This window comes from Platalea leucorodia (genome assembly GCF_965183815.1).
Source record: "Platalea leucorodia genome assembly, chromosome: 12".
Classification (NCBI taxonomy): Eukaryota; Metazoa; Chordata; class Aves; order Pelecaniformes; family Threskiornithidae; genus Platalea; species Platalea leucorodia.
The window spans coordinates 17,164,524-17,189,815 of NC_138834.1; the positions used below are offsets into that span (position 1 = coordinate 17,164,524).

At 39.4% G+C, this 25,292-nt stretch overlaps 1 protein-coding gene across 5 annotated transcripts in view; it reads right to left on the reverse strand.

Moving 5' to 3' along the window:
• The window catches only part of CABIN1 (calcineurin binding protein 1), a 117,690-nt gene extending 93,016 nt beyond the window's left edge, over window positions 1-24,674 (reverse strand). For 3 of the 5 annotated variants that reach the window (XM_082325092.1, XM_082325093.1, XM_082325089.1), the window contains exons 1-20: window positions 24,538-24,674; window positions 23,351-23,490; window positions 21,652-21,716; window positions 21,103-21,195; window positions 20,668-20,781; window positions 20,359-20,493; window positions 19,914-20,094; window positions 18,971-19,100; window positions 17,078-17,227; window positions 15,617-15,909; window positions 14,370-14,538; window positions 13,773-13,909; window positions 13,167-13,384; window positions 11,238-11,316; window positions 10,810-10,997; window positions 9,401-9,550; window positions 8,461-8,655; window positions 7,089-7,325; window positions 5,427-5,586; window positions 5,089-5,204 (exon numbers count right to left, since the gene is read on the reverse strand). In XM_082325092.1, coding sequence (XP_082181218.1) covers window positions 5,089-5,204; window positions 5,427-5,586; window positions 7,089-7,325; window positions 8,461-8,655; window positions 9,401-9,550; window positions 10,810-10,997; window positions 11,238-11,316; window positions 13,167-13,384; window positions 13,773-13,909; window positions 14,370-14,538; window positions 15,617-15,909; window positions 17,078-17,227; window positions 18,971-19,100; window positions 19,914-20,094; window positions 20,359-20,493; window positions 20,668-20,781; window positions 21,103-21,195; window positions 21,652-21,654 — 2,748 coding nt within the window. In that variant the 5' untranslated portion in view covers window positions 21,655-21,716; window positions 23,351-23,490; window positions 24,538-24,674. Of the gene's footprint in view, window positions 1-5,088; window positions 5,205-5,426; window positions 5,587-7,088; window positions 7,326-8,460; window positions 8,656-9,400; window positions 9,551-10,809; window positions 10,998-11,237; window positions 11,317-13,166; window positions 13,385-13,772; window positions 13,910-14,369; window positions 14,539-15,616; window positions 15,910-17,077; window positions 17,228-18,970; window positions 19,101-19,913; window positions 20,095-20,358; window positions 20,494-20,667; window positions 20,782-21,102; window positions 21,196-21,651; window positions 21,717-23,350; window positions 23,491-23,993; window positions 24,055-24,537 lie in introns of those variants that run through there. The other 2 variants (XM_082325091.1, XM_082325090.1) reach the window with 2 other exon arrangements.
• Between the last annotated feature and the right edge of the window lie 618 nt (window positions 24,675-25,292).

The window sequence follows — 25,292 nt, forward strand, 5'->3', positions numbered from 1 at the left end:
TAATCAATGAGATTAGATATCAGCTTAAGATCGTTCACAGTTTTCCACTACGCACCAAGTTGCTTCCGTGAATATGAGCACTACAGTTTGTCAGCCCTGCGAATAAGGAAAAGGCACAGAAGAATTTATGCCCTAATACACAAACATCAATTTCCTCTGCATGGAAAAAGGGGGCTGGAGAGGACTTTCTGGAAAAAGAAGGGACGGCTAATGAAAATCTGGCTAAAAGGGATACAGAATTGCACAGAATGAATAGTATGATACAGATGGCTATGCACCAAGGGAAGCGGCTGGATTGATCCCAAATGACTAAACACTGTAGCAAGTCGCTATCTTTAAGTTCAACATTACAAGAAAACGTACCCATCAGTACCATGTTTTGGAAGACGGCATTACTCCAAAACATCCGTTAAAGAAAACTGCAACTGAATGCCAAAAGACAAAAGGTAATTCTTTGAAAATTTTCACTAAGCTTCCTTAACAAGCAAACTAAAAAAGAACACATCCCAGGAACACGTTTCAAATTCAACAGAAACATGTTCACCAAGAACAATCTGTGTAGTGGGATGTTGGATCTTTATTTCAAAAACAAAACCAAACCAAACCCACACTTAATTACTGAGCTTTAAGAATCAATTCCAACATGTTCCACTGTGAAATACAAATTAAAAAACGAAATGTGCAAGTAGAAATTACATTCATAATATCTTACGCATCCAACAGCAATATGTTGTGTGTGTGTCCCCGGTATCAGAGCGCACCTGTTATGTCTAAAGAAAACTCATTTGAGGGGGCAGAAGAGAAACACTTCTACTGTCATCGTCATTTGGGAGACTGAAGGGTACAGAAAAATACCAAGCTCTCCACTGCCATTTGCCTCTCAAGTTTTAGGAAGCTGTACACTACCAGGAGAGTTCTATTAACTGGTAAGTAATTCCCTTTAACATTTTTCCTCTGACAGAAAGCATCAACTTTCATTTATTCATTTTAGTAAGATCTGACTTCTCCAAACGAGCCACACCTATTCCTCAACACACTGCCTGACTTCGGAGTTTCCTCAGCTGAAATTCTGCAGTCATAAATTGAAAATGCAAAACATTCACCTATTTGCAATTCGTGTAAAAGCTCTTCGTATTACTTTTACAGTACTTCAGCTGCCTGTTTATCACCATTTTTCATTTTTCAACATCTAGGATTGTAAACTCAATTATTTATGCATACAATGCATGCTACAAGAAGCTCCTCGTCATGCTTTCCTGACACTACAACACTGCAGACCATCACAAGGCAAAATTCTGTCATTCGACATGCAAGAACCTCGTCTGTAAGTGCTGGGATTAACTATAAGATGTTAATTCTCTTCTGCTTAAAAGATCTGTGCTAAGAACAAGGTACCATTTATTAAGAGCCAAAACCCTGAAAAATAAGAGTAAAGACAATTCTTAGAAGGCATTTCAATGAAATTTTGAGTCACTGCAATCATCTTTGAGTCACAGCAGACACCTTGTTTCCGCTACTTTTCCTGTAAGAATTTGTGAACAACGTTTGAAATTCATGAAGAGCGTAGATAAATGAGTTGAAAGGAAGATGCAAGCATCACAGGATACTGTAACAGAAGCACGATACTCCTACTGCTGCAAACAAAATCGCATCTAACACCAGTGAGGGAATTCTCACTTGAACGGTGTTCAAAACAATCTCCTGTGTTCTTATTCAGCTTTTACATTCTTAGCAGTAACCCAGAATTGTTCTTAATAATTCAGACTTTGACTATTGCTAAAAGACTTTTAACTACATATTAACATCTTGTCTTGCACACCACCTTCAGCCACAAGCAATACAATGTACTTGAGCAGACGGTTCACCTACAGAAGGTGATCATTTAATACTAGCGTATAAAGCATACTTTTGTTTAACATTCTTGAAGCTGCCTTTCTCTTCAAATAATTAATCCCATTTTATCTTTGTCTTTCCTTACCCTCCCAACACCCTCTTGTCTCTGAAAACTAAATACTTGTGCTGAATAATACCATATTATATCTTAGTTTAAGAATTGGGCAATTCTGTGACTGAAAACTGAAGATTTTGTTCAAAGTACCTGATGACATTTGCAAAGATCTAGCTGTAAATACATTCACAGCTCCCAGTTGCCTGCCGTTTATCCAGGTTCATAGGGCATGCTATCAGACCAGGCTGTGGACACAGGCACACCGTACGGACACAATTTCGATCCATCACTTAGGAGCACTGCATCTGAGGGCAAGCTCCAGTCTGGAAACAGGCTATCTACCTTCATGAAGCGCAGCGCCTGAGCTAACAAGCCCCTGGAGCCGAGGCGGATCCATGCGGAGGCAACTCAGGTGTATCAGCATTATGCTCCTAATACCAGGGAGACTGAGGAGGGTAGGATGCAGAGATAATCTAACAGTCCTACACTGCATCAGCCTCAGTTCAAACACCGTTCATTAGCTCCTGCCGTACCAGGGTGAGCCGACTCCTGCAGAGCCCCTCAGGCTCTCCGCGCCATCCTTCCTAGCTGTCTAAATTACTGTCCTGGGCACACTGCTGCTCAAATGCAGAGGCAGATGGGGTCTGGCACTGAGCTGTGGCTAATAAGCTCCAGGGAGTGCTGAGAAGGGAAATTAAGAGATTCCCGAGTACCTCTATGCAGAACTAACCAGGATTTTCTCCTGGCTGAAGGTAATAAACCTCAATGAAGTCAAGCTGAATTTGTGAAGCGCCACGGAAATATCCCTGTAGAGCGCTGCCCAATGAATGCCACAGTACCGTATTATCTGGGTTTTGCCAACAGCCAGGCTATCCCAGGCTGCCAGCACAGTGAAAAGCTGACTGCACTTCAGTTTCTAAGCTCAGGATAGAGTCAGGAAACAGCAACACACATAGAAATATTCTCCTTCAACTATGGGAAATTTCTTTTCTGGTATAACTAGACCTCAAGGAATAATCTTAAAAAGGTCAACAATGAGTGGGCACCTCCTTTCATCTAATAATGCCACAGCATTACTGCCCAGACACCCATCTCTGGAGCATATTAGATCTTCTAACACACCATCTGACCAACAGAGCAAAGAACAGCCGTCAGACACGGGGAAGGAAGGACTGAAGTAACTCTTCATCGTCATCATCTTTGTTCAACAGATGAACTCTGTATGTTTTCTATATGTCTTTTCTTTTGAAAAAAGTCTTTTCTTCATTTTTTACTTCATATGAATGATTAGATTATCCTTCAAAGCACAAGATGGTTACCTTCAGCAGTATCTAAATTTTGCATCTCTTCAGAGGTACTATACCTTATAATGAATTCATGATGAACTCAGCATTGTTCAACAGAAAACATCTAAAGTGGCTACATATGACACTAAGTATTTCACTTTCCCTTTCCTCCTTCAGTCCGTTATTTTACGTCCCTTTTATACTTGTGTTACTGGACTGGGAGAAAAAAGAAAAGTAGACCTGAATACAGCTGAGGCTGATTAACAGCACACGACAGTTTGCATTGTCATGTCTGTCTCACCCGTGCGTAATTGAGTAGAATTCTGTTTCTAATACCATCCATTATGAGTGTTAAATCTACTTAACTGCAAAATCTTTATCAAATATTTGAACTCTGAGGAAATAAAGGCGCGGTATACAAGAAAACTGGTCTCTCTCAGGAAGAAGAGCTATGCAACATTACTGGCCATCAGGTTAACAGCATTTTTCCACTCGAGGTATTTGGTGCTCATTTCTGGGGAATTAACTGGCTCATTCTCCATGTTACGGTTTGGTTACTTTCTGGCATCACGCTCCTTGTGGGGAAGCTATCTGCTCCTACAGCAAACTCTGCTAAGCCCACTTGCCTTTTTTCCTGTCTGAAAGACTGAAGTGCACACCCACCAGAACGCGCTGCTGAGATGGCACACGCCTCTCGCCCAAAGTTTGCCGTTTCGGCCCTGCCTAAGCCTTTACTGACTGGTGGGGGGGCAAAAGCCGTGGTCGCTCCTGGAACACTGAGGCAGGAAGCATGCTCCATCCACGCAGACAGCTCACCTTCCAGCAAGACATTTGAGAGACAAGCAGGAAAGATGAGATTTTCTGTTTCGTCTGTTATTTTTCCTGACATTGCTCATCCTTCCTCTCTCTCTAGCTAGTAGACTTGGGGTGACTGTTCACCTTCAACAGTTGTGAATTTAGAATTGTTACTCTTAATTCTCAGAGGAGAGCTGAAAATTAAGAGTTTTTACTGAGTAAAATGTTATTTGAATATCTAAAATAAAATTTTGAGTTTAAATCAGAGTAAACCTTTGCTGCAAGCAGGGCAGGGGTGTGGCTGAGCCACCAGACACAGGAGGAGAAGATAAAACTGGATATAGATTCAGTATTCAGGTATTCCCTTTCCAAAGGTCACAAGCTGCAAGCAGTTTTATACGTTCATTACAAAAAATAAAACCCAAACAACCTCTGACTTTACCACAGGAAAGAATATAGAATGATGACAAATTACCATATTACCAGTCATCTGGATGAATACTGGTAAGTGCCAGAAATTTTTAATAGCTTCAAACATCGCCTCTTGTTTATTTGTTGCCCATGTTTATTTTTAAAGAGTAGAAGATGCATCCTCCAAAGCTAAGCACCACAAAATTCAAGTCATTCAACTGAACTTTTATCATGATCAGTGGCTGGTACAGGCCCATGTTTCTCCTAAGTACTCAGAATAACCACTTAACGCTTCTCCGGTGCTTTCTCTTTCAGGGAGATCATTTACCAATTCCCATTTAAGATGTTTTTATAGTACAGAGTTGGTTCTCCAAAGGCATCTCGTCTGACAAAAAGTCCTGTTTAGAAAGCATACCGATGGACAGGGATCTGGAATAACATGCCTTTGCTATTCAAATTAAACTGACTGAAACATTCATGTGTTTGTCTGGGAGAAGAAGGAAAGTGGATTTAACAGCATATTTTTAACATGAAGACAAGGCAATAAACAATCTAATATAACTCTGAAGTTGTTCCCTGATGTGGGTGGGCCAGATGACTTTCAGAGGTCCCTTCCAACCAATATTATTTTACAATGCTAACACTTACATAGAACTTGAGAAGAGCGCCATCTGAATTGCAACACCAGGATCTTCTTCCCAAATACTCGTGAGCAGTGTTCAGCAGCATGAGTGAAGAAGGCAACATAGGGGTGTCAGGACTCACTGGAAGAAAGAAGTTGGTAAATATTTAAGTCGCACAGAACTGAGTTAAATCCAACTAGCCCATGCTTCCTCTGGCAAAACGAAGTTTCCTCAGTGGTAAGAAAGTGATGTTTGCATACCCCTCTACCACCTTCAGCCAGCAAGATATGACGACAAACATCTGTATTTCAGAGCTAGATGGTAAGGAGCTCAGCTCCATATGTAAGTCAATAATTAACTCACCTTCTTCTCCTTGGTTCTGTTGCTGCTGCTGCTGGCAGCAAAGGGATCGAAAAGCATCTTCCTCGTGCTGGATGATCCTGTGCAGGATAATCCATGGAAGCACTGAGGAGACGTATGGTTCTTTTGGTTCTTCCTGGACTGCCATGCTGCAGTCTATGATCTAATAAAGAAATAGACATTATACAGACAAAGCGATACCAAATAAAAGTCAGGTGTGAATCCTTTCAAACAACCCAAAGTTGGTAATGCATTTTATCCCAAGGAAATAATCTAAAGCCAAGTCTCAGCTTCTCACAGTGGGTGGCAGTAAAAGTCCTACAAATAAGATCAGCTGGTTTGGGGAAGGGCAGAAGATCGTTTCACCTACCCTGACATTTCTCTTGCACCGTCATTTTCCAACTAGTTATCTCTCTGTTAATACCATATACAAACAATTCAAAGTAAGCAAAGGCGCAGCATAAATTCTTAGTGTTAGCAGGCCTCATTACTGTACAAGAAAGTTATCTACAACCCAACAAGGAAGAGGAACTTAGTTAGAAGAATTCCTGAATTCTTTACCAGCTTTTACAACAACTGTGAAAGACCAACTAGAACCATTAACAGATGCTACATAAACGATGTAACTGAATAAACTGTGAGTAAAACAATGCTGTGTCATGGAACTGTTGTCCTAGCATTTCTCATAGACAACTGCCCATTTTATTGCCACAGTGCCAGAAATTTCTGAAGTCCTACGCTTTTCTCACATTCTTTCACGTGTACAACAGTTATTCTATTGGTATTTATGCAGATAAAGCATCGTATTTATTATTACTACAGAAACCACTTAGGATGTTACAATGAGTACTCCGTTCTCCAGAACGCCATTACATTCCATAACGTAGTGACACACATACAACTTCACACAATGAGAGTATGATTTTGTGAGTAGTGAAGGTCCTTGGCTTTTACTGAAGTAAATGGAGATTTGAGAGTTGCAAGCACACTGAATTTTGACATTAACTAGACTAGCTTCTTAACAGAACTGAGAGTCTGCCATTTGTTACCTGGACCAAAAAACATTCATTCAGTAGTTTTAAGGTTTGAAAGTACCTTCTTTAAAAGGCTAAAATTAGCTGTATTCGTAATGCTAGAAAAAGTCCACACATCACTTTTTCCTGCCCTCTTCTCATCACCCTCTCTGTTTTTACTGGAAAAATCCTTAGCTTGGCCAGCACTTGCAAGCAACTCTACCACGTTTGTAAGGCTTACGGAATCTTGTCTTCTAGCCCAAAGCACATATAGCCAAGATCAGTGCCACAACTTACAAACCGCACCTAGCCAGCTCATTCAGTCTTTGCATTATCACCATTTCACACAGCGTAAGAAAATAGCGTTGCTCCTTGGGTTATCTTACTACCATTCTTTGATTAGTTTAGGCAGCTTGGTGTTTGAAGGTACCTGCTGTTACTGATTCTAGCCCAGGTGTGCTCAGTGCATCTCTAACATACTGAAATGCAAATGAAGACTATGAAGGTAACGCTCATCTCCCCTGACCTTCCCCCAACAAAAATGTAACCCAAAACATCACTGCGAGTGGGTGGCAATTCAGACAGCAGCTGTATCACGCCTGAAGGTCTGTAGCGCACAATAGCTCTTTCCTAGTGCAAGTGAACAGGTTACCTGAATCAGGTTGTTTGTTAATCGAACGAGGCTTGGTGTTACAGAGGAGTCTTTCAGTATGCTGCTGACTGACGACAATGAAGTATCTATTCCTGTGAGCAGCTGTGTTACCGTAGCAACCCACTCTTCTTTAGCAGAGGCTGCTGTCACATTAAGCATCTGCTGAATTGCTTCATTCAAGGCAACTTCTGAGTGTTCAAAGCATTGCTTGTAATCTTTCAGTTTGAGCAGGGAGTCCTAGGGAATGTAAATATGAAAAAAATTTATTATAAGGATGAAGGGTTTATTTTAAACCATGAATGCACAGCAGGGCAAAGCAATACACTATATACAGTTAATGTGGTTACTTTAATGAAACGATAACAGAACATCTTTAAATATGACATTAAAAAAGGACAATAAGCAGGTGCATGGACCCTGGGAGACAAATATACAAGTAGGATCTAAGTTTCAAAGACATCATCACTGAATCTTTCTGCTTTAGTAAGAGATGTGAGAAAAACAACATTCAGGAAAGGGATGGCTGTAGGTCTAAAATTCCAATGATATGCAGTTGAATAGAGGCCCTACAGAAAAAGGGTTTGGATCTTCATGATCTTGTGCTACCATTTTATTACTTCATAAATAACAAAACAGCAACTATCAGGCCAGCACTGTAGCAACATCCTCCTGCTTCTTTCTGCTCTGCCACGTTTGGGTCATGAGATGGCACGGAGGCTGTAAGATTCAGTGCAGGCCAGTTAAAAGAGCATCAGTCTTTTTTGTGCAGCTTTTTTTTTTTTTTTTTGCAGAGAACATGATAGGCTCAAATTGTTCCTATAGCTGAGCTCATTTGTACACTTATTTTCATAGTGTCAAATGGACTAAACCTATAGCAATTATACTGGATGGTTATATATATAACGTTAGTATCAACGGTTTGTCATTCATGCAGGATAGATACACTACATCATAAAAATCATTCGTATGCTACATAACTTTTAAGTTTCAGAATGGCTGTAAATCATCATATAGTCAACATCAGCAAAAGCAGGAAGTATTCACAGCAAATGCAGATAGCATGAATCCATCCATAAGATGTCTCTGCAAATGATTCACGTTTATTTGAATTTACAGTTTTTCTGGCCATTTCATGTAGTCCTCAGACATTTTACATCTTTAGCACGCCCTCAGATAGCAAAAGCTGACACATTGCTAATGATGTCGATAAAGCTATGCTGTTCAGACCATTTACAGATTTGGTTCCACGCTTTGCTTTGCAAATAAGATTTGCTAACCATTAACACCCACTCTAGAAATCCTTTCATCCTGTTTTCAGGAATAAGTCTTACTCCCTTACTAAAAAAGATTTTTTTTAAGAAACAAAACAAACCTGTAGGAGAAGCAGCTGTGCTGGTCTCTCTGGTATGGATGTTACAAATTCCAGATGTTTTGCTCTGCCGTAGCCATTAAAGCACAACGTTGGACGAAGCAGATGCACCACTGCATTATAATCCCCTGCCTCATACAGTCGCTGGATCTCTTCCAAAGACTGGCATCTCTCCAGAGATTTTAGGTTCTTTTCAATCTGCAAACATCACAGATGGCACAACCCAACTTTTATTTTGTCTTCACATACATTTGACTATTGACATTTCTCCCAGCAATTTAGCTGTAAAGCTATGTGAACTCTACCGCTACACCCAGGAATATAAACCAGGAAGAAAACACCTACTAGGTAACACTTCACCCATTCCACAGATTTTTAACTATTATATAGTATATGACTTTAGTGCTATAATGATTTTAACCCTTTTTTTCCTCAAAGCCCAAAATCACACATTTCTACACTGCAAGGATACATCCATCAGATGGACTTCAAAGTGAAGATGGCATCTCCTGTGTTGGAGTTCATCCCCCAAAACAGCAATAGAAAGAACAGAAGATGGACGTCCCTTTGCTTAAAAGTGTACGCAAATTGTTATGTGGAAAACAGACTGCTGAAGTAAAGAGCTCATTTAAGCAAAGGTGAAATTTATGTTTAAGAACAGAAAATAAACCACTAATCTCATAATCTACTGTTCTACATGCAACCGCTCTAATTTTGCATAGAAGCAATCTTAAGTTGTACAGGACCAACAGATCCAAAAGGTGTCTTTTTGAAAAGATGATGGCCTTGACATCATCATTAAACTATGAACCTGTCCTTTCACTCTTAGAAAAATTCTAGGACAGATACAGTAAACTTCCATCACAAAAGAGCTAATTCATAGACGACCTTTGCAACTCAGAGGTATGGAGTGGGGAGAATGCCCCTGCAAATTAACTCTTACCTCTTCTAAAGAAACAACAGAATCAACATGTAGATTCGGTAACCGTATTACGATGCTGCATTCATTGCCAGCTTTAGCTTGCATTGTAGTGGAGCTCTGTAGCATTTCAGTGCAGATATCATAGTTTTCAAGTGCCTGTTCCATGTCTCCCTACAGAAACAGTACAGAGGAAAACAAACAAACAACCCTAGAGTTCTGTCTGCAGCAAGGGTTTCTAAAGCGTGTAGAAAATGTTTACATTCAATGCAGGCACTGACAGTGCGATTACTGCACATCCTCCCAAATAAAAAATAAATCCAACTGACAATCTCAAAGTAAAAAAAAAAAAAAAGGCAGTATCTTTTACCAGTGACTTTAATAACAGGTAAAACAAATCAGAGAAATAGAATTCAGCTTGCATAAATTTGAAAGATTAATTTGGATTGCTAAAATCCCTTTCCTTTAAAAACATGGAAAAGTAAAACAGTAGAAATAACTCTTCCATTTATGCAAATAAAAACATCGAGTCAAGAAACATTCTTATATCCTGCAAAGTGAATGCATTCTACTTGCTCTGTCCAACTGAAGCAGATACTGAAGTGGAGTGGTCAGGAGAGGAATGCAAGCTGCACAGGCAAAATATAACTCTGTATATCTAAAGAAAAAATGGGAGTAGCCGTATAGGAACTCTCATTTTTCCTCAAGTTTATTAGAAAGGAATCCTTGATTCAAAAAATAAAAACAGAAGGAGCTGGTTAGTTCACACTTATGAAACTGACTCACACTATTAGTTGACAATTGACTTAAACATAATTGATACATAAACACACTCTTTGATGTCCTGAAGAAGCAAGGCTTGGAGGGAAAAAAAAAAAAGTCTGGGATCAAATAACATTTATTTCAAATTATTCCCTTAGCAATAGTTTAAAACCTTCTGCTTCAAAATTTGCATATGAAATTAAACGTCTCCAAAAGAAGAATCATGCTACCTTGAAAAAGCAGAGGGGAGAGAAATTAAACATACAGTCTGCTTCAGCTGAAAGCTCCGGTTTGGACTGCCTGGGACTTTGGTAGTATCCACTAGTCCAGGTCCCAAAAAATCCATGTTCTGCAGCTACACAATACTACTCCAAATAACTTTGGTCCAAATATACTTTTTTAAGCTGAACATGAGCTAATTTAAACAAAGACTTACATATCAAACATATCTGACTATTAGCTTAGCATGTGAGACCTCCTACTTAATTTCCACCTCTACCCTTCGGGACAGTTAATTATATTAAAAAGTAAAATTAAATCGCTATGTTTTGAGCTGATTTTATCCACATGCCTGAATGAGCTGAGATTCCCAAATCAGCTGTAGCATCTCTGAACAACGTCGATTTTAATTTGGGAAGAGTTTTATTTGTTAAATCAAAAGTAAAACAAACCTGCAGTGCTAGAAATCGAGCTTTCAGCCAATACACCCGAGTGACGAACTCCATCCAGCCTTCCTCAAATAAATCTCGCTGTGAGGATGCAAATGACAGCTGCAACAGGTCTCCCAAGAAATGAGTTCCTGGGAAGTCAGGACCAAACTTTCCATTCACAGAGGCAGCAGGGCAATTTCGGGGAGAAACTGCAAATCAATTAGTTACATTTTATCATAAAGTTACTAGCATCCCATGAAAACAGTCCCACATACTAGTACTTCAGAAGTACTGATCTACTTTAAGGTAAACAAGTGATAGACCAATAAAATACAGATCTGAAAGATATTAAGAAAAAATAGCTCCCAAATCCAATGTATTCCTGGAAGCACTTCTTCATATACCTTGAGTGTTTTCAGAGTCTGAAGAAAGTAATATCCAGTTCTCACCTGTAGAGCTCTTCCCTTTCGTCAGCAGCCACTGATCTAATTGCAGTTCCATGCAAGAAAGGCTCATCAACATCATATCCTTCAGAGAAAGTACGGAGATATCAAAAAAGAGCATACAGGAAGAAATACATTAAAAGAAGAATAAAAAAAACCCCACCACTAAATTTGCAATTTACTTCAAAGAAAATCTTCAACTTGTCCTCTTGGGATTTCTGTTCCCAAGCTATAACTACTTCTTCCTCTGTCTAAAGGTGTATAATAGCATTTACAAATCAACAGGTACAAAACAAAATAATACTTAGAATGAGCATTAAAAAAAAAAAAAAATCTCAGCTCATAAGAGAAGGTAGTCAGAACAGCATTGCCTGATGTTAGAAAAATATCTGTTTGTATCTGGCTGAAATAAAACTATATTAAATTGCTAAATCATGCTAAAAGCATGTTTCCAGAATATAGCAGAAGTACTGATATTTGAGAAATAAAAAGTCTATATCCTATAATTTTTTCAGTATTTATCTCCATGAGACTATGTACTCTAGTCTTATTAGCCTCTTAATGCTTGCTGGAGGAAGTTCAGGAGTATATTAGAAATCACATCACCATGGATCTCTGCCAGGTAGTTTTGTGCAGTGAAGAATATACTATTTTCTGATTCAACTCATAGGAATAAGGGCTACAGGTCTAGCTATAAAAAACAGGTGCTTGTGAAGAGGTTCAAAAGTCCATACACGTTACCAGAATAGCCCTTTACAATTTTAAAAACCCGAATTTATTACACTCAGGATAGCTCGCAGATCGAGTTTAAAATAAATGCAAGGATGAAAAAGAATAGACAAGCATGAGGACAGTGATTTTTAATAGTATAGCTACAAAGTCTTGACTTTCTAAATTTTACATACAAGCAAGCAGTTATGCAGTCATGAGAACCAAGGGGATACATTTATACATTTACACTTGCTTAAAAAAGGGTATGTATATATGAAAAAATATACAGAAATACAGAAGTCACAGGATGTATAAAAAAATTTAACAGCCGCTACATAGCAATACTTCTGTTTGTTTTGTAAACTAAGTCAATGGAACATAGCTTTCAGAATTCATTTGGTTTTTGCAAAAAAGGAGAAACACTGTTGATCTGAAAAAAAAATATTTCAAACTGCAGTCATACCAAAGGCAAATAACTTTCCAAATGAATACGCGTTGCTAACATTGAAAAGATAGCATAGGCAGGCTCAGTGGACAAGAAATATCTGTCCTGGTTTTATAATTCAAGAAGTATTATCTTGTGTCACTAAGCCGGTTTAACGCTAATTTAACGAACTTACCATTTTTTCTATTTGCATTTGTGAAATCTACAGATTTATAAAGGTAATAAAATGGTGATGCTGGGGGGGGTGGGGTTGTTTTTTATTTGTTTTTTTGTTTGTCTGTTTGTTTTTACTGCAAATTGCAGGTTATTTTAAAACTAAACTGTATTTACTCTATTTAGAGCAGAAATGCTGACCCTCAATCAGCCAGTGTGAACAGAGCAGCCTCTCTACTCACCTGATGACAAAACAAAACTTTGTGTCATATCAGAAGCAAAGGGAGGGAAGAAAAAGAAAGAGCAACAACAGAGTAAAGGAGTATAATATATTTACGTCTACAGTATTTATATTAGGTCTATATGCATGTGTGCGTATATATACACACACACACACACACGTAGGGTATACTTGCATACAGCATCACCCAGCTATGTTCAGGAGCAAACAGTACGCCAGCTGCAGTACACCACAGCTTATGAAAGATGCAGCAGCTGAGACAAGCACCTCCCCAGACAGAGCTAAGCAAACCCTGCATCTAACTGCTGGATTTCAGTTCGGTGCTTTTGGTACACAGAGAGCAACACAGCAGCAAATCGAAGCCTAAGGAAAAGTGTTTCATTACCTTGATATGCTGATTACTTGAGTCCCTCAGTAATGGATTGGGAAGACTACTACTATGCTTTCTCCAGCTATTGTAGATACTAAGGACCACCTCACACAAGCCAGGAGGCCACTTCACTAGGAACTTTTGGCTGATGACTTTCAGATATCTCATCATCAGCTCCAAGATCCCACCATTGTTCAGGTTATCCAGCAGGAATTCATGAACGTCCTGTTTTTCTAGAAAGCAGATAAACACAAAAGCCACAGTGTTTAAGGTCAGGGCAGACCATAACTTGAAACAAATAACTTTCAACAGTGTTTCCTGCACTAATCTCACAGCAGTTCTCCTGTGCTGCGTACGCGCAGAATGAAGTTGTTGTATTCCAACCTGTTTAAATGGGAAACTCCACACAATAGAGCTCTTGCACACAGTAATTAAGCAGTCCCCAAGACTTAAAAAATAACACCTGTTACCAACTAAGAGATTTCTATGCCATAAAATTATACGTTTTGAAATAACATATACTTCTGTATCTTCTAGCTATGATAAGAAAATACAGAAAATAAAGCGTACAATATGGAAGAAACAACAAAGAAACAGTGAGGGTTATAATGAAATCCTTACCGGATTCCATAAATGTTGTAGAATCAAATGACATTCTGTGCGGTCCAACATGCTGGAAATTCTCCTCTTTGATCTCTGACTGCACCTCATAGTTATTGAAAGGGTCCTCCTCCTCCTCGGGATCTAATTTCCTTAATCTGTGTGAAAGGGCAGCAAAAACCACAATATCGACAAAATCCTCATTCCTTCTTTCACGAGTAAGTGAAACCTAAACATGGCACGTTGTGCACATTTTAACAGTGAAAGTACATTAACTGAAGCAAATTCAGAGATTTACATCCAGTTCCCAAATTTTGTCCATTTTGTCCAAACCAAGATTACCTTGTTTGTTTCTCTTATCTGTTTTGACATCCGCATTGTCCTCCAATTCAGTTTCACATTAATAAAAGCTTTCTTATTTTTCAATTAGCTTTTAGTAATTGTCACTAAAAACAGTTTTATTAAATCCATGAGAAAACAATGAATCACATCTGCTTCAAAAAATAACATGGGTCTAGTGGTTTTAAGGTTGGGGCATATGAATCAAACAAAACCCCAAACAGCTTCCTCTACTCAGCTCCAGATGCCTTCATAATGAAAGTTATTGCTGCACAGTACCTGGAAGGGAGGAATTTCACCAACAGCTCTTGAAAGTCAACCTTCTCCTCTTTTTTACACTTGGTGTTCCGGACTCTAGCAGATCTCCTTTTTGCTGTTTCACCACTATCTTCTGTAATTCTCCTTCGCTTCACACCTTTCTTAGATTTATCACCTGCAGATATGTCACCTAGAAACAGAATTTAAAAAACAAAAACAAACAAACAACATACTAACAGGTTAAATTGCCAAATAAAAAGTGGATAATCTTTTTTCTTAAAAAAAAAAAAAAAAAAAAAAAAAGTTACTTGTGGCTGACACTTTATTTTATTCTACAGCAACACTTAAGATTCATTGGTTTCCTTCTGAAGACAGTGCCAAAAATTTAAAAATAATAATAAAAAAAAATCACTTCAATATAAACTGGCTACGGCATCTTGCATAAAAATGCTAGTCTGAGGCAAGAAGCAGACTTACTGAAAATTCTGCATTTCATTATTCATTAGAATTCATTATTTCAGTCTTCAAGAAGTTTCTGAAATGGGAATCAGAGGAGTCTGCCTTTAACTCCAAAAACACCTGTAAATTCCCATGAATATCAACAAAACACTGGTAACTCCTTGATAGCTTTAGATATGTAAATACATATACAGCTACAGTATAAAATATTCAAACCTCTTGCTACAGATTTCAAATAAATATAGCTGACAGCTTGGTTCTCTCAGGTTCTTAAAGTTACACATGAGCAGAATAATCCAGTCATCTTTTTCTCTAACAGCTCATTCATTCTAAGGAGCTCGAGACTCTTCACAACATTAAAAGCTTGATATGCATCACTGCTGGAACGGAGTCATGATTCTTCTCATCTTAAAGACTGAAAAACTGAAGTACGAGTCAATAGCACAAAACCAGAAGAGGTTAGATACTCCTGCACTGGAGTAACACTTAAGAACAACAAATCAACCTGACTGTCAATTCCATTAGGTGGGAAAGTAAGCCCGCTGTCCTGAACACTGGTCCTATGTCTTAGTCAGGAATCAATGATTTTCAGGCAGTTTAGGTGGCCTTCCTTCTCTAACGTGAAGGGCTAACAGAACTTAAATTTTATAGAGCTCAACTTCACTTGTTCTACCAGATGTTAAACATATGCTGAAAAGATTCTGAATCCACCAACATGCAGTTTCATGACAGCACTTCCCAGCGAATTCTGTAGTGCTCTTAATACCCAGACAAGTAGGAAAGATATCTTGAATCTCAGACTGAAGTACCTTGCTCACCTACAGCAGCTCCTGGTTCCAATGAATTCTGACTGTGACTTGGAAAGCTGGGTGTCGTGGGCGTATAAGGCAATACAGGGTCTGGCATGGTCACCACTGGATTAGCGCTGACAGGAGTTGGCTGAATAACACTGACAGGAGTAGAGGTAGGAGAAAGAATCAAATGTTGAACTGGGTCTCGGTATTCTGAGAGATCAATTCTCTTTCCCAGACTGGGTCGAGGAGGATCACATGTTGTGAGGTGGTGATACATGGCAAGTAAAGCTTCTCCCAAACACTTCCACCTGCATGTGGAAACACAATGTTATCACAACTTCGTTAATTCTTGTCACGTTATTTTCTATAGTATATTTACAAACCTAACAGCATTCACCATTGTTTTTCTCCAATAGCTTAGAGGTAGCAAGAGCAGCTTTCAGTGGGAGAGGAACACATATTTGAGCGTCAAAATCTGTCCCACAACTAGAAAAGCTGAAGAATATCTTTCTGTATTTCCTGTCATATGGACCACTGACAATTTCAGGCCTGGACCAGACGTCCTTAGGAGCTTTCCTTCTAGAATACACCACTTAGAAAAACAAGAACAAAATGTGGCAGCAGGCAAAAGTTTTCAGAGGAAACCGGTGAGTTGGTTGTAGTAGGAAGGAAATGGGAGTCAATAATATGCCTAATCTCAAAAAATGTCTCTAAAAAAAAAAACAGGTCTATGCAGCAATTGCTGAGGAAATTATACTGAATCCTAAGAAAAGCAGAATCATAGAATCATTTAGGTTGGAAAAGACCTAACAGTTAACCTAGCACTGCCAAGCCCACTACTAAACCAGTAGTGTCAAAGGAACCATTTTCAGATTCTGCATTCAATCAACAGCAATAAAAAAAATCTCACCGTTATCCACAAGTAGAAGCAAATTCTCTGCAACAGGACCTATTAATATCCATTAATACTCCAGAAAAATATGTGCAATAAAAAAACTGAACCAAAACCCAATCCTTTATGACTTAATAAAGATACATATAACAACTTATTAGTATCCTTATATCTTGCTGCAAATAAAGAACTGTAATTTGTTTCTGAGTTTCCATTATCCCAAGAGTAAAAACATTTCTTAAAAAGCTAAACTGACTTTGAAGTTCATATACAAACTAGCCACATATGAACAATCCAATAATACAGTTGGAAAGGCTGCCAAATCATTCTTAAGTTAAGATGATTTTTTTTTTTTTTTACATCACTGGTTTTAATTCAAAGGTTGAAAACTGATAGATATGGGGTTTATGCTAAAATCGTTAAGCTAAACCAACCTATAAACTCATAAAATATGAAAACACTGGGGGGGTGTTTTGACAAGGGAAAAAAAAAAAGGCGTTCTGAAGAAATTTCAAGTGCAACACAGTTGTCAGCATAAGTGGCTTCAGAGAAACCTTTGAAAAAGAGAAAATATAAAGACATACGTGAAAAACGGAATTGGCTGAACCAGTCTGAGATCTGGTTCTCTGTCACGCACTAGCAAAGCTTGTCTTTTCTTACGTAGCTCCAGTGCTTCATCTATGATTCTTCCTGTTTCAGCTGCACTCACATTTACATTATGGATAGACATGTCACTAAAAAATAATAGAAATGATGACAAGTTAAAGTTTTTGTTTGTTGGTTGTTTGGGTTCTTTTTAAAGCCTGGGGAGATACATTTGATGTCTTCCTACAATGTTACAAAAATAAACAGTGTTAAAACAAGCATTCAAACAACATTATTTTACAAACTTTACAGCATGCATATAAAGTGTTCACCATCTGAAATCTTTGTTCTGCCTTAAAAATTAAAAGATAAAGGGAGATTGTCCTATTCCGTTTTCCAAACACTGAGAAATGAAAGGAAAATAAGAGGTTTTGTTCTCTTTCTCAGACAGAAGTTTTTGCTTCAGAAAAAATTTGTACAGCTCAGAAATGCCTTTCATTCCAAAGTGCTATTTTAAGGAATTCATGTCATCACAAAATTTGGGAGTTGAAAATTGTCTTGTTATAGTCTGAGTCTAGGAATGAATTTTCAAAGTGAAACATAATCCACTTCTTCAGATATCACAATCCAGAAACAAAAAACAAGTGGTTAAAAGCCCTGGCTTAATTCAGCATATAACTCATTTTAAGAGCCAGACCTAAGGCAGCTTAATAAATCAGGCTCTCTATAACTAAACAGGACTTTCTGTTAAAGGTCTACTGCTCTACATAGAATCCTAGAGCCTTGAAATTTAAGTTATCCTTTTTCTTCTATATCTTCTAAACATTCTCTATTTTCACATTTTAGATGTTAGAGTATAGTAGTCTAAAACGTTAAACATGTTTTTGACTGATGTATTGCATAACTTAAGGATGCCTGCTCGGATGCATGTTCCGCTTCCATTTACCACATACAACTTATACAGGGTACTGACGTTATCTGTCTGCACACGCGGCGATTACTACATGCAGTGAGACTGAACTAAAAACTTAATCTCTTTCTTGAATTCTGCTGACCATCACAGCAACATATTATGGTATCAGAAGCAGCTCTGATGCTGAATGGTCAGTGAACTTAGACAGATGCTGTAAATTTTACAGGCCTCTACTTTCTTTTCCCACTTTCCTCCTACTCACTCATACTATAAAATCCACACAGAACGAGACAGTCTGCTTTGCAGAGCTACATGACACCAAACTTTTACTAAAAAAGTTTTACATACTGCAATAAAAAAAAGTAATAATAAAGGACAAAAATCTCAAACATAATACTGCAAAATATTTTCAGAGTTGCAGTGCTCTGAAAGCTTAATAAACTAAGAATTTCTGCATCTCGGGTACTAATGAAACATACAAAGTCCTATAACTGTACACATTTGTCAATAAAAATCAGTAAGACTCCCTGAAACCTACTGACATGACAAAACTGTATCAAGTCCCAAATCTGTAACTGCTTGGAAAAGCAGTAACGTGTATGGGTTTTTGGTTTCGGGGGGCTTTTTTTGTTTGATTTGTTTTGTTTTTTTGATTAGGAGAAGAAAACTAAAATGAATGCTGCAGGTATCAGCTGCAAATAAGTAAAATAAAACAAAGGAAGATGATTACAAGAGATCTAGGTATGAATATAAGTGAGCAGCAGCAAATGGATTTTTGCCTTTCTGCTTCCCTCCAACGGTAATTACTGAAGAACATTCTGTCAGCAGCACCAACACTTAACATTGATCTATTATTTAGAAGGCAGATCAGCAAGATATTGTTATAGCTTAAAGCATTATATCTCACCAGCTTTTCTGAACTACCCCAAACCCACAATTTACACTCCAAATGCAGTATATACTATAAGATGACATTCACCATTTGAGGAACATCCTTAAGGAATCTTTCCGGAGGCAAGGCTGCTCCTCAAAGATCTTCTCCTTCAGAACCAATCCTTTGCTATATAGACAGTCTTTTTCCAGAGCTTTGCAGATAAAGTACAAACATGCTGGCAGAGAAATAGAAATACAAATGGTCAATCGCTGCTTTGGTTCACTCAAAAGCTCCTGTTTCTGGGCTTCACATACACCACGGAATTCCAACTAAATATGACACTTACATAAAGTAGACCAACAGCTTTGTAACATGTCAAATAATTACATGCATACAGTTAAAATAACCTCCTATGTCTTCCCAAGTATTATATCCAGAAAAAGAATATCATTAATTTTGTTTAAACAATTTTCGCAGTATATCTTTTATTTACTTTCAAGACTCCATTCCTGCACAAAAGGAATTAGAATCATAAAGCAGAATCACAATCATTTACCATTTTCATGTTATCAAATGTCTCAACTGCAAACTCCATTAGCGTAACAGGCAATGTATCCCACCAGGTTTTTGCTCATGTGGGAGCAATAGGAAGCGAATTAGGACCATTCCAGTGGGACAAACCTAAAGGATCAGATTCAACATTTCTGCCATCTTGCAGCTTCTCTCCTAAACTTCCTTTGAATCGGTTCATCCACTGGATATTACTCAAATGTAAAATCTTAGGGCTAGTTCTATCAAGTGCCGTAACTACAATTAATCATACTAGGCTATGAACTAGAGTGTAGTTTTATACCCAAATCCTGGACCTATGTAGCTGGAAATTACTAGAAAGACAAAATCAACATACACTGAAAGGCAAGAGAACAGTCTACAGGGAATGCAGAGGCTCTGATCTAAGAGATCACAGGCATTTATTTTTAGGGTAACCAGAACTGATACAAACCATCATACTTTATCAGGAAATAAGAAATCTCCATCATATACTTACTTGTGTAGTCACTGAGCGTGTACAAGATCGTGATAAGGTTATCTAAACAAGGCCAGTGATCAGGATTACACCTGAGACCTTCTTCAAAAGCGTGACGAGCCAAAGGTAGGCGGATTAGTTTTATTGCCACACGACCAATTTTATACCACAGGTTGACATCAGTGGAGTCTAGCATTACAGCCTAGAAAGCAGAACAAACAACGTTATCCACATTTCAGACATGCATGTCCACTTGTCTACAGGGATTGGCACTGCTTCAGTTTTCAGCAGGGTCACTACTGACTTGGGGACCAAATGGTAGACCAGTTATATCCCATATAATGTCAGAAAGTACACAGAATTCAGACAAACATTCAAGTGATGTATGCTGAAAGGTGTACGTCTGTATTTTGGCAAGTTTTTGCCAACATCGAGGCTCCAGTGTCCTATTTCAGCTGTACTGTACCTCCAAATAAAACTCCATGGCTGTCTCTAAGTCATCGCGTTGTGCTGCCAGTTGTGCTAGGTTTTTATAGGTGGAATATTTTAACATCAAGCCTGGATGTTTCAGCCCTTCTTTCTCATCACCAGAAAGAACTGCCTAGGAATGATAAAATAAATGCAACGCGGGCATTAGGAATTAGACAAGTAAAAAGAACAGCAAACAACTTGCCAATTGATAACACTGACACGTCTAATTAGCCAATAAGAAATTAAGTAATACAAAATATAATAAAAGTAGTTTCTAGACTTTCATTCTCTAAAGGTCACTGACCTCTCGCAGAAGACGAATCTCAAGCAGCTCATGATAAGCTTTAGCAGACTCTTCAAATCGGTCATGTTTCTGAAGGTCCAAAGCTTTGTGGTACAAAGCAAAAGCTTCTGCTTCCTGTGGTTTAAAAAAAAATTAGAACATATTTTGTAGGGAAATTTTATTAAATATACTTACTACAATATACTAATATTTATTATGAATATCAGTGGTTTCACGCTTTCAATATTTTCTGCTATACTGCAGTCCACGTCCAGACTGTACAGCAGAACATTAGCCTTACTGAAGATTTAGCTTGCTCAAGGAGGGTCCAAGAGATAAGATTGTAACACAACTTTCTTAAAAACAAAAAATTATGGTTGAACAATCCCTGCAACAAGTGAGGACAAAACTCCCATCAAGACAAAACTTCATTAAGAAAATTGTGGGTTTACTTACTTGAGCTTCTTTTGTCTGTGTCTTATGACTTTTGAAGGTACCTTCGTAGTCATCCTCAATTGTGGAGCTCGCGTTCAGTGCTGCGATTCGAATCTGGAATGACAGTCGAGTCGTGACAAGAAATGTTACATCTACATGTGTCCCAGTTTCCCTTGCAAACTGGGATTTTTCTCTCTCTCTCTCTCTTTTTTTTTTTTTTTTTTTTACTTTGCTCGGTAAACGGACAATATTGAGAGATCTGTACATAAAGTTAGAAGAACTATAATGAATTTAGCCATTGCTAATTGCAAATAATAAAATATCAAAACAATTTCCCCCCTGAAATCAGCTGAAAAGCAAAATTTCAAGTGTCTTGCAAGCAACAGCTTCCCTAGAACAAGCGTGTGCATTACAGTTAATTTTTTCCAATTCTTAAATTTACCAATAACTACAATCACTCCAAAACCAATGTTCTCATTATGCCAATTTATTCTTAGTCCTGGGAAAAGAGAAAACTTTCAATTTTGTTTCTACCAAAACATCTCAAAAACCATCTTAATAAGCCCTTACCATGTTCACAGCTATTCAAACTGTCTTTCTCCACGATTAGCAAGAAGGGTCTAACACAAACAGGTCTGGAAAGCAAACAGGATTAGAATATTTATTCTGTCCCTAAAGAAAGCATTCAGAAGTAAAAGACAGGCTGGGAATACTTTAATCAATAACCAATTAGCTCTCCTATGTCACCACCATCCCACGCCAAGAGAGAAATTGCCCTACCACATAGGAACAATAACATTAAAGTGAATTTTAACTAGAGATAGAGAATAAAATACAAAGTTAAGCACGTTCATTACTTCAGGATGGCTTTCAAGACACTAGCCCTGGCAGTGAGGGGGGACCAGAAGTATTGGCAATGTAATTACAGCTATAAGGTTATTCAGTTCCTGTATAATGTTTAATGAACATACATTATATTAACAACATTACAACATGAATCCCTTTAATGACAAAAGCTAAAACCAAAAAAGCTTCTCGAACACTCTGACATTTTATGAGTATGAATCATTACAGCTTATGAGTTTATCTTCAGTTACTTAAAAAAAAAAAAATTATGGAAGTTTTCCTGCACCTTTTACCTATAGCACAAACCAGAGTGCTCTCTCATGTCTAGAAATCACAGCACTTATGGATATTTACAGAACAGGAAAGAAAAAAAAAAAAACAACAGAAGGTTATCTGTGTCAGATTGACTTGCAGCAGGCCATAGTGGCCATTGCTCAAAATACTGTCTGCGCCTGGAAATTCCTGATTAAAAATGTTTTCATTACTGCTATGGCTGCTAGAACAGAACCAGTGTTCATAACACAGTTGTCTTTTCTGAGTATGCTGACCAACTTCTACAGGCCACCTCTAATGCAAAAGCAATTTATAGCTACTGCATAGGCACTTAGGTCTATTAGATTTATGCAAACAAAAGAAATGGAACTTCTACTAACTAGTATTTCTTCATTCTGAAGGAAGGATACTAATATTTCCAGTCTTTTTACCACTGATAAAGAGTTTAAAGGGGAAAATACATATTTGTAATCTGTAAGTCATTTTTCCTCATAACTAAACCCATAATTCATATTCTATTAACTGCTTGAAACATTATGTTAGTAAAGGCAAAAGGTATGAGAGAGTTCTGTGCTGCTTTTTTAGAAAAGCTTCACTGCTACATGATAAAACCTTCCCAACAACTCAAACAAAAAGATGACACATGCAAGACAGGTTAAAAATAGTCTTTAACATTGGAGACCAGATTAATAGAAGAATAAATCCAGAATTAACCACAGCAGGAAGCAGTGGGAGTTTTGAACTATAAGCTGAATTAACTCGTACATCATCATGATTAGTTCTGCATGTAGAGAAAATAATGCTTTGACAGAAATTTCATTCATTCAGCAATGATATTTTGCCTGCCCATGCACCACTTACTTTCCTCACTTGCAGCTAAATCAGACTGACAACTGCACAGCAATAAAGCATTTTTCTCTTTAAGTCACTAAACATTAATAAAACCTCAAATCTCTTTCAAGACAAAGATTCCTTGTCTGCTTTGCATATGGAGAAAATACATGCACAGAGATTAATGGTTATCTCTTTCAGAAATATTGAATGCCGCAGGTTTTGACAGAAAGCGCAGATGCTTATGACATCTAAATAAATAAGTGTATGATCCCAAATGAATTACACATTTAAATTGAGTGTTTTTAAGTTCACTTACAAATATGCCTGTATTCAGAAATACGCTCAAGTCTTTTGCTGAATCCACACAATCTTGCTCAAGGCGGCAGAGGAAGTCAACAGGAGAGAGACGACAGTCAAGAGTTTACTTCCGTGGTGAGACTGCCAGCGAAACTGCAGCTACAGAAAACGTGGGGAAACACTTTTAGCTCTACTTTTTATTTCTACAGAAAAATTGCAACAAATTTTAAAACCATTATCTCTGGTGTTCACAAGTTGAGAGAGCATAACCGAACAGAAGAGTGTAATGCTTTTGAAAAACAGGACAAGGACATTGCCTCCACGCGGCTTTTATACTGGCGTGTCAGGCAGGTGAGGGAGTTGTTTCTTTTTTTTTTTAAACCAGGCACTGTACATGGCTGCAAACCTCACTGTGGACTGAGTTACAACAGTGTCATAACATTGAAGAATTAAGTATGTCACTACAAGCGCTTTCAGAGGAACAGAGCTACATCGATTAGGTAGGGAAAAAAGAAATAGTGTTTAATATAAAGCATTACAAACCAGTTTGAATTTTTTCAGTTACAAGAGTGTCTCAGCTATGCATCTGCGGCCATGACAGGGGAGCACAGCCTCAAAAGGCAGCAACACCTCTTCCAAGCCTTTTGCCTTCGAAATCTTACCTCCTTTTACCTCAGTAGTTTAAAACTTAAGTAAAAATTTCAAATGTCAGCTCTCGCTCCCACAGCTTTGTGTGATTCTCAACTTCAAAATAAGAAACAAAGGGAGTGACTGGGGCTCCCCGGCTTCTGTTGTTGCTACACTTGGGATCCGCACACTGCAAATACACATTTGCTTAAAAAAACACTCGGCTTTTGTTTTGTTTGGGGTTTTTGCTTTTAACGCTGCAAAGATCACCTCCGCCGCATTTCACCAGAAGCCGCTTTTACCGAAACGCGGTAACTTTCCGCAGAGGAGCGGGGACGCCTCTGGCGCCGCCGCCAGGCTCCGCTCCCCGGCGGGCGGCACAAAGGGCCGGGAGGAGGCGGGGGCGGGAGGGAGCCCCCGTCTGCCTCCGGCCGCGGCTCCGCGGAGGGGAGCAGGCGAGGCCGCGCCGCCTCGGGCCGGGCTCCCGCAGCCCTCACCGGCGGGCTGCGCGGGGGCAGGGCCAAAGCCCCGGCAGCCCCTCAGGCCCCTCCGCGGGGCCGGGGCGGACGGGACACTCACCTCGCAGGGCCGCCCCCGGGGCGCCGGCGCTGCTCCCGGCCGGCGGGGCGCGGCCGCCGCGGGGCTCCCGGAGCGGCTCCCTCGGGCGAGCGGCGGCTCCCGGGAGACGCGGCCTCACCGGCGGTCGCCACGGCAACCTCCTCCGAGCCCCCGGAGCCCCGCGCGCCAATAAAGAGGCTGCTCATTGGCCGAGCAGCCGTTCCTCAGACAGCCAATCGGAACGCTGGGGACGGGGAGGCGGGGAGGCGCGGGCGGGGCCGCCGTTGGCGCTGGGGCTGGCGGGGCGGAGGACGCTGCTGCCGTGGGGCGGGCGGGCGAAAGCTAAAATAGATGTCGGATCCCCTTTCCAGCGGGCTTGGAAATCATCCCAAAGTTACTGGCCTTCCCTAGAACGTGCCGTGACGCCAGTGGAGACGGGAACCCGCCTTTGTGCCCGGGGGGCGCGCTGTTTCTGTGTGATGGCGGCAGGGCGACGTGAGGCAGCGACCCAAGCCAAACGATAACCGCGACAGCTCTTGGCAGAAATAATTTTATTTAAATGTAAGGTGATCCTATTGCAGCGAGTCTTAAAGAAAAGGCGTGCCACCTGCAGCCCTAGCGCAGGCCGCGGGGCTCGCTCGGCCGTGGGGTACAACCACGTGCCTACAGCCGCCTCTTCTTACAACGGGTCGCACCACGCTGATGAAGTCAAGCTCGTGCCCAAGCGTTTCACTGCACCAGCATTTAGCACTATACGGAAGAGTCCTCTTCGTCCC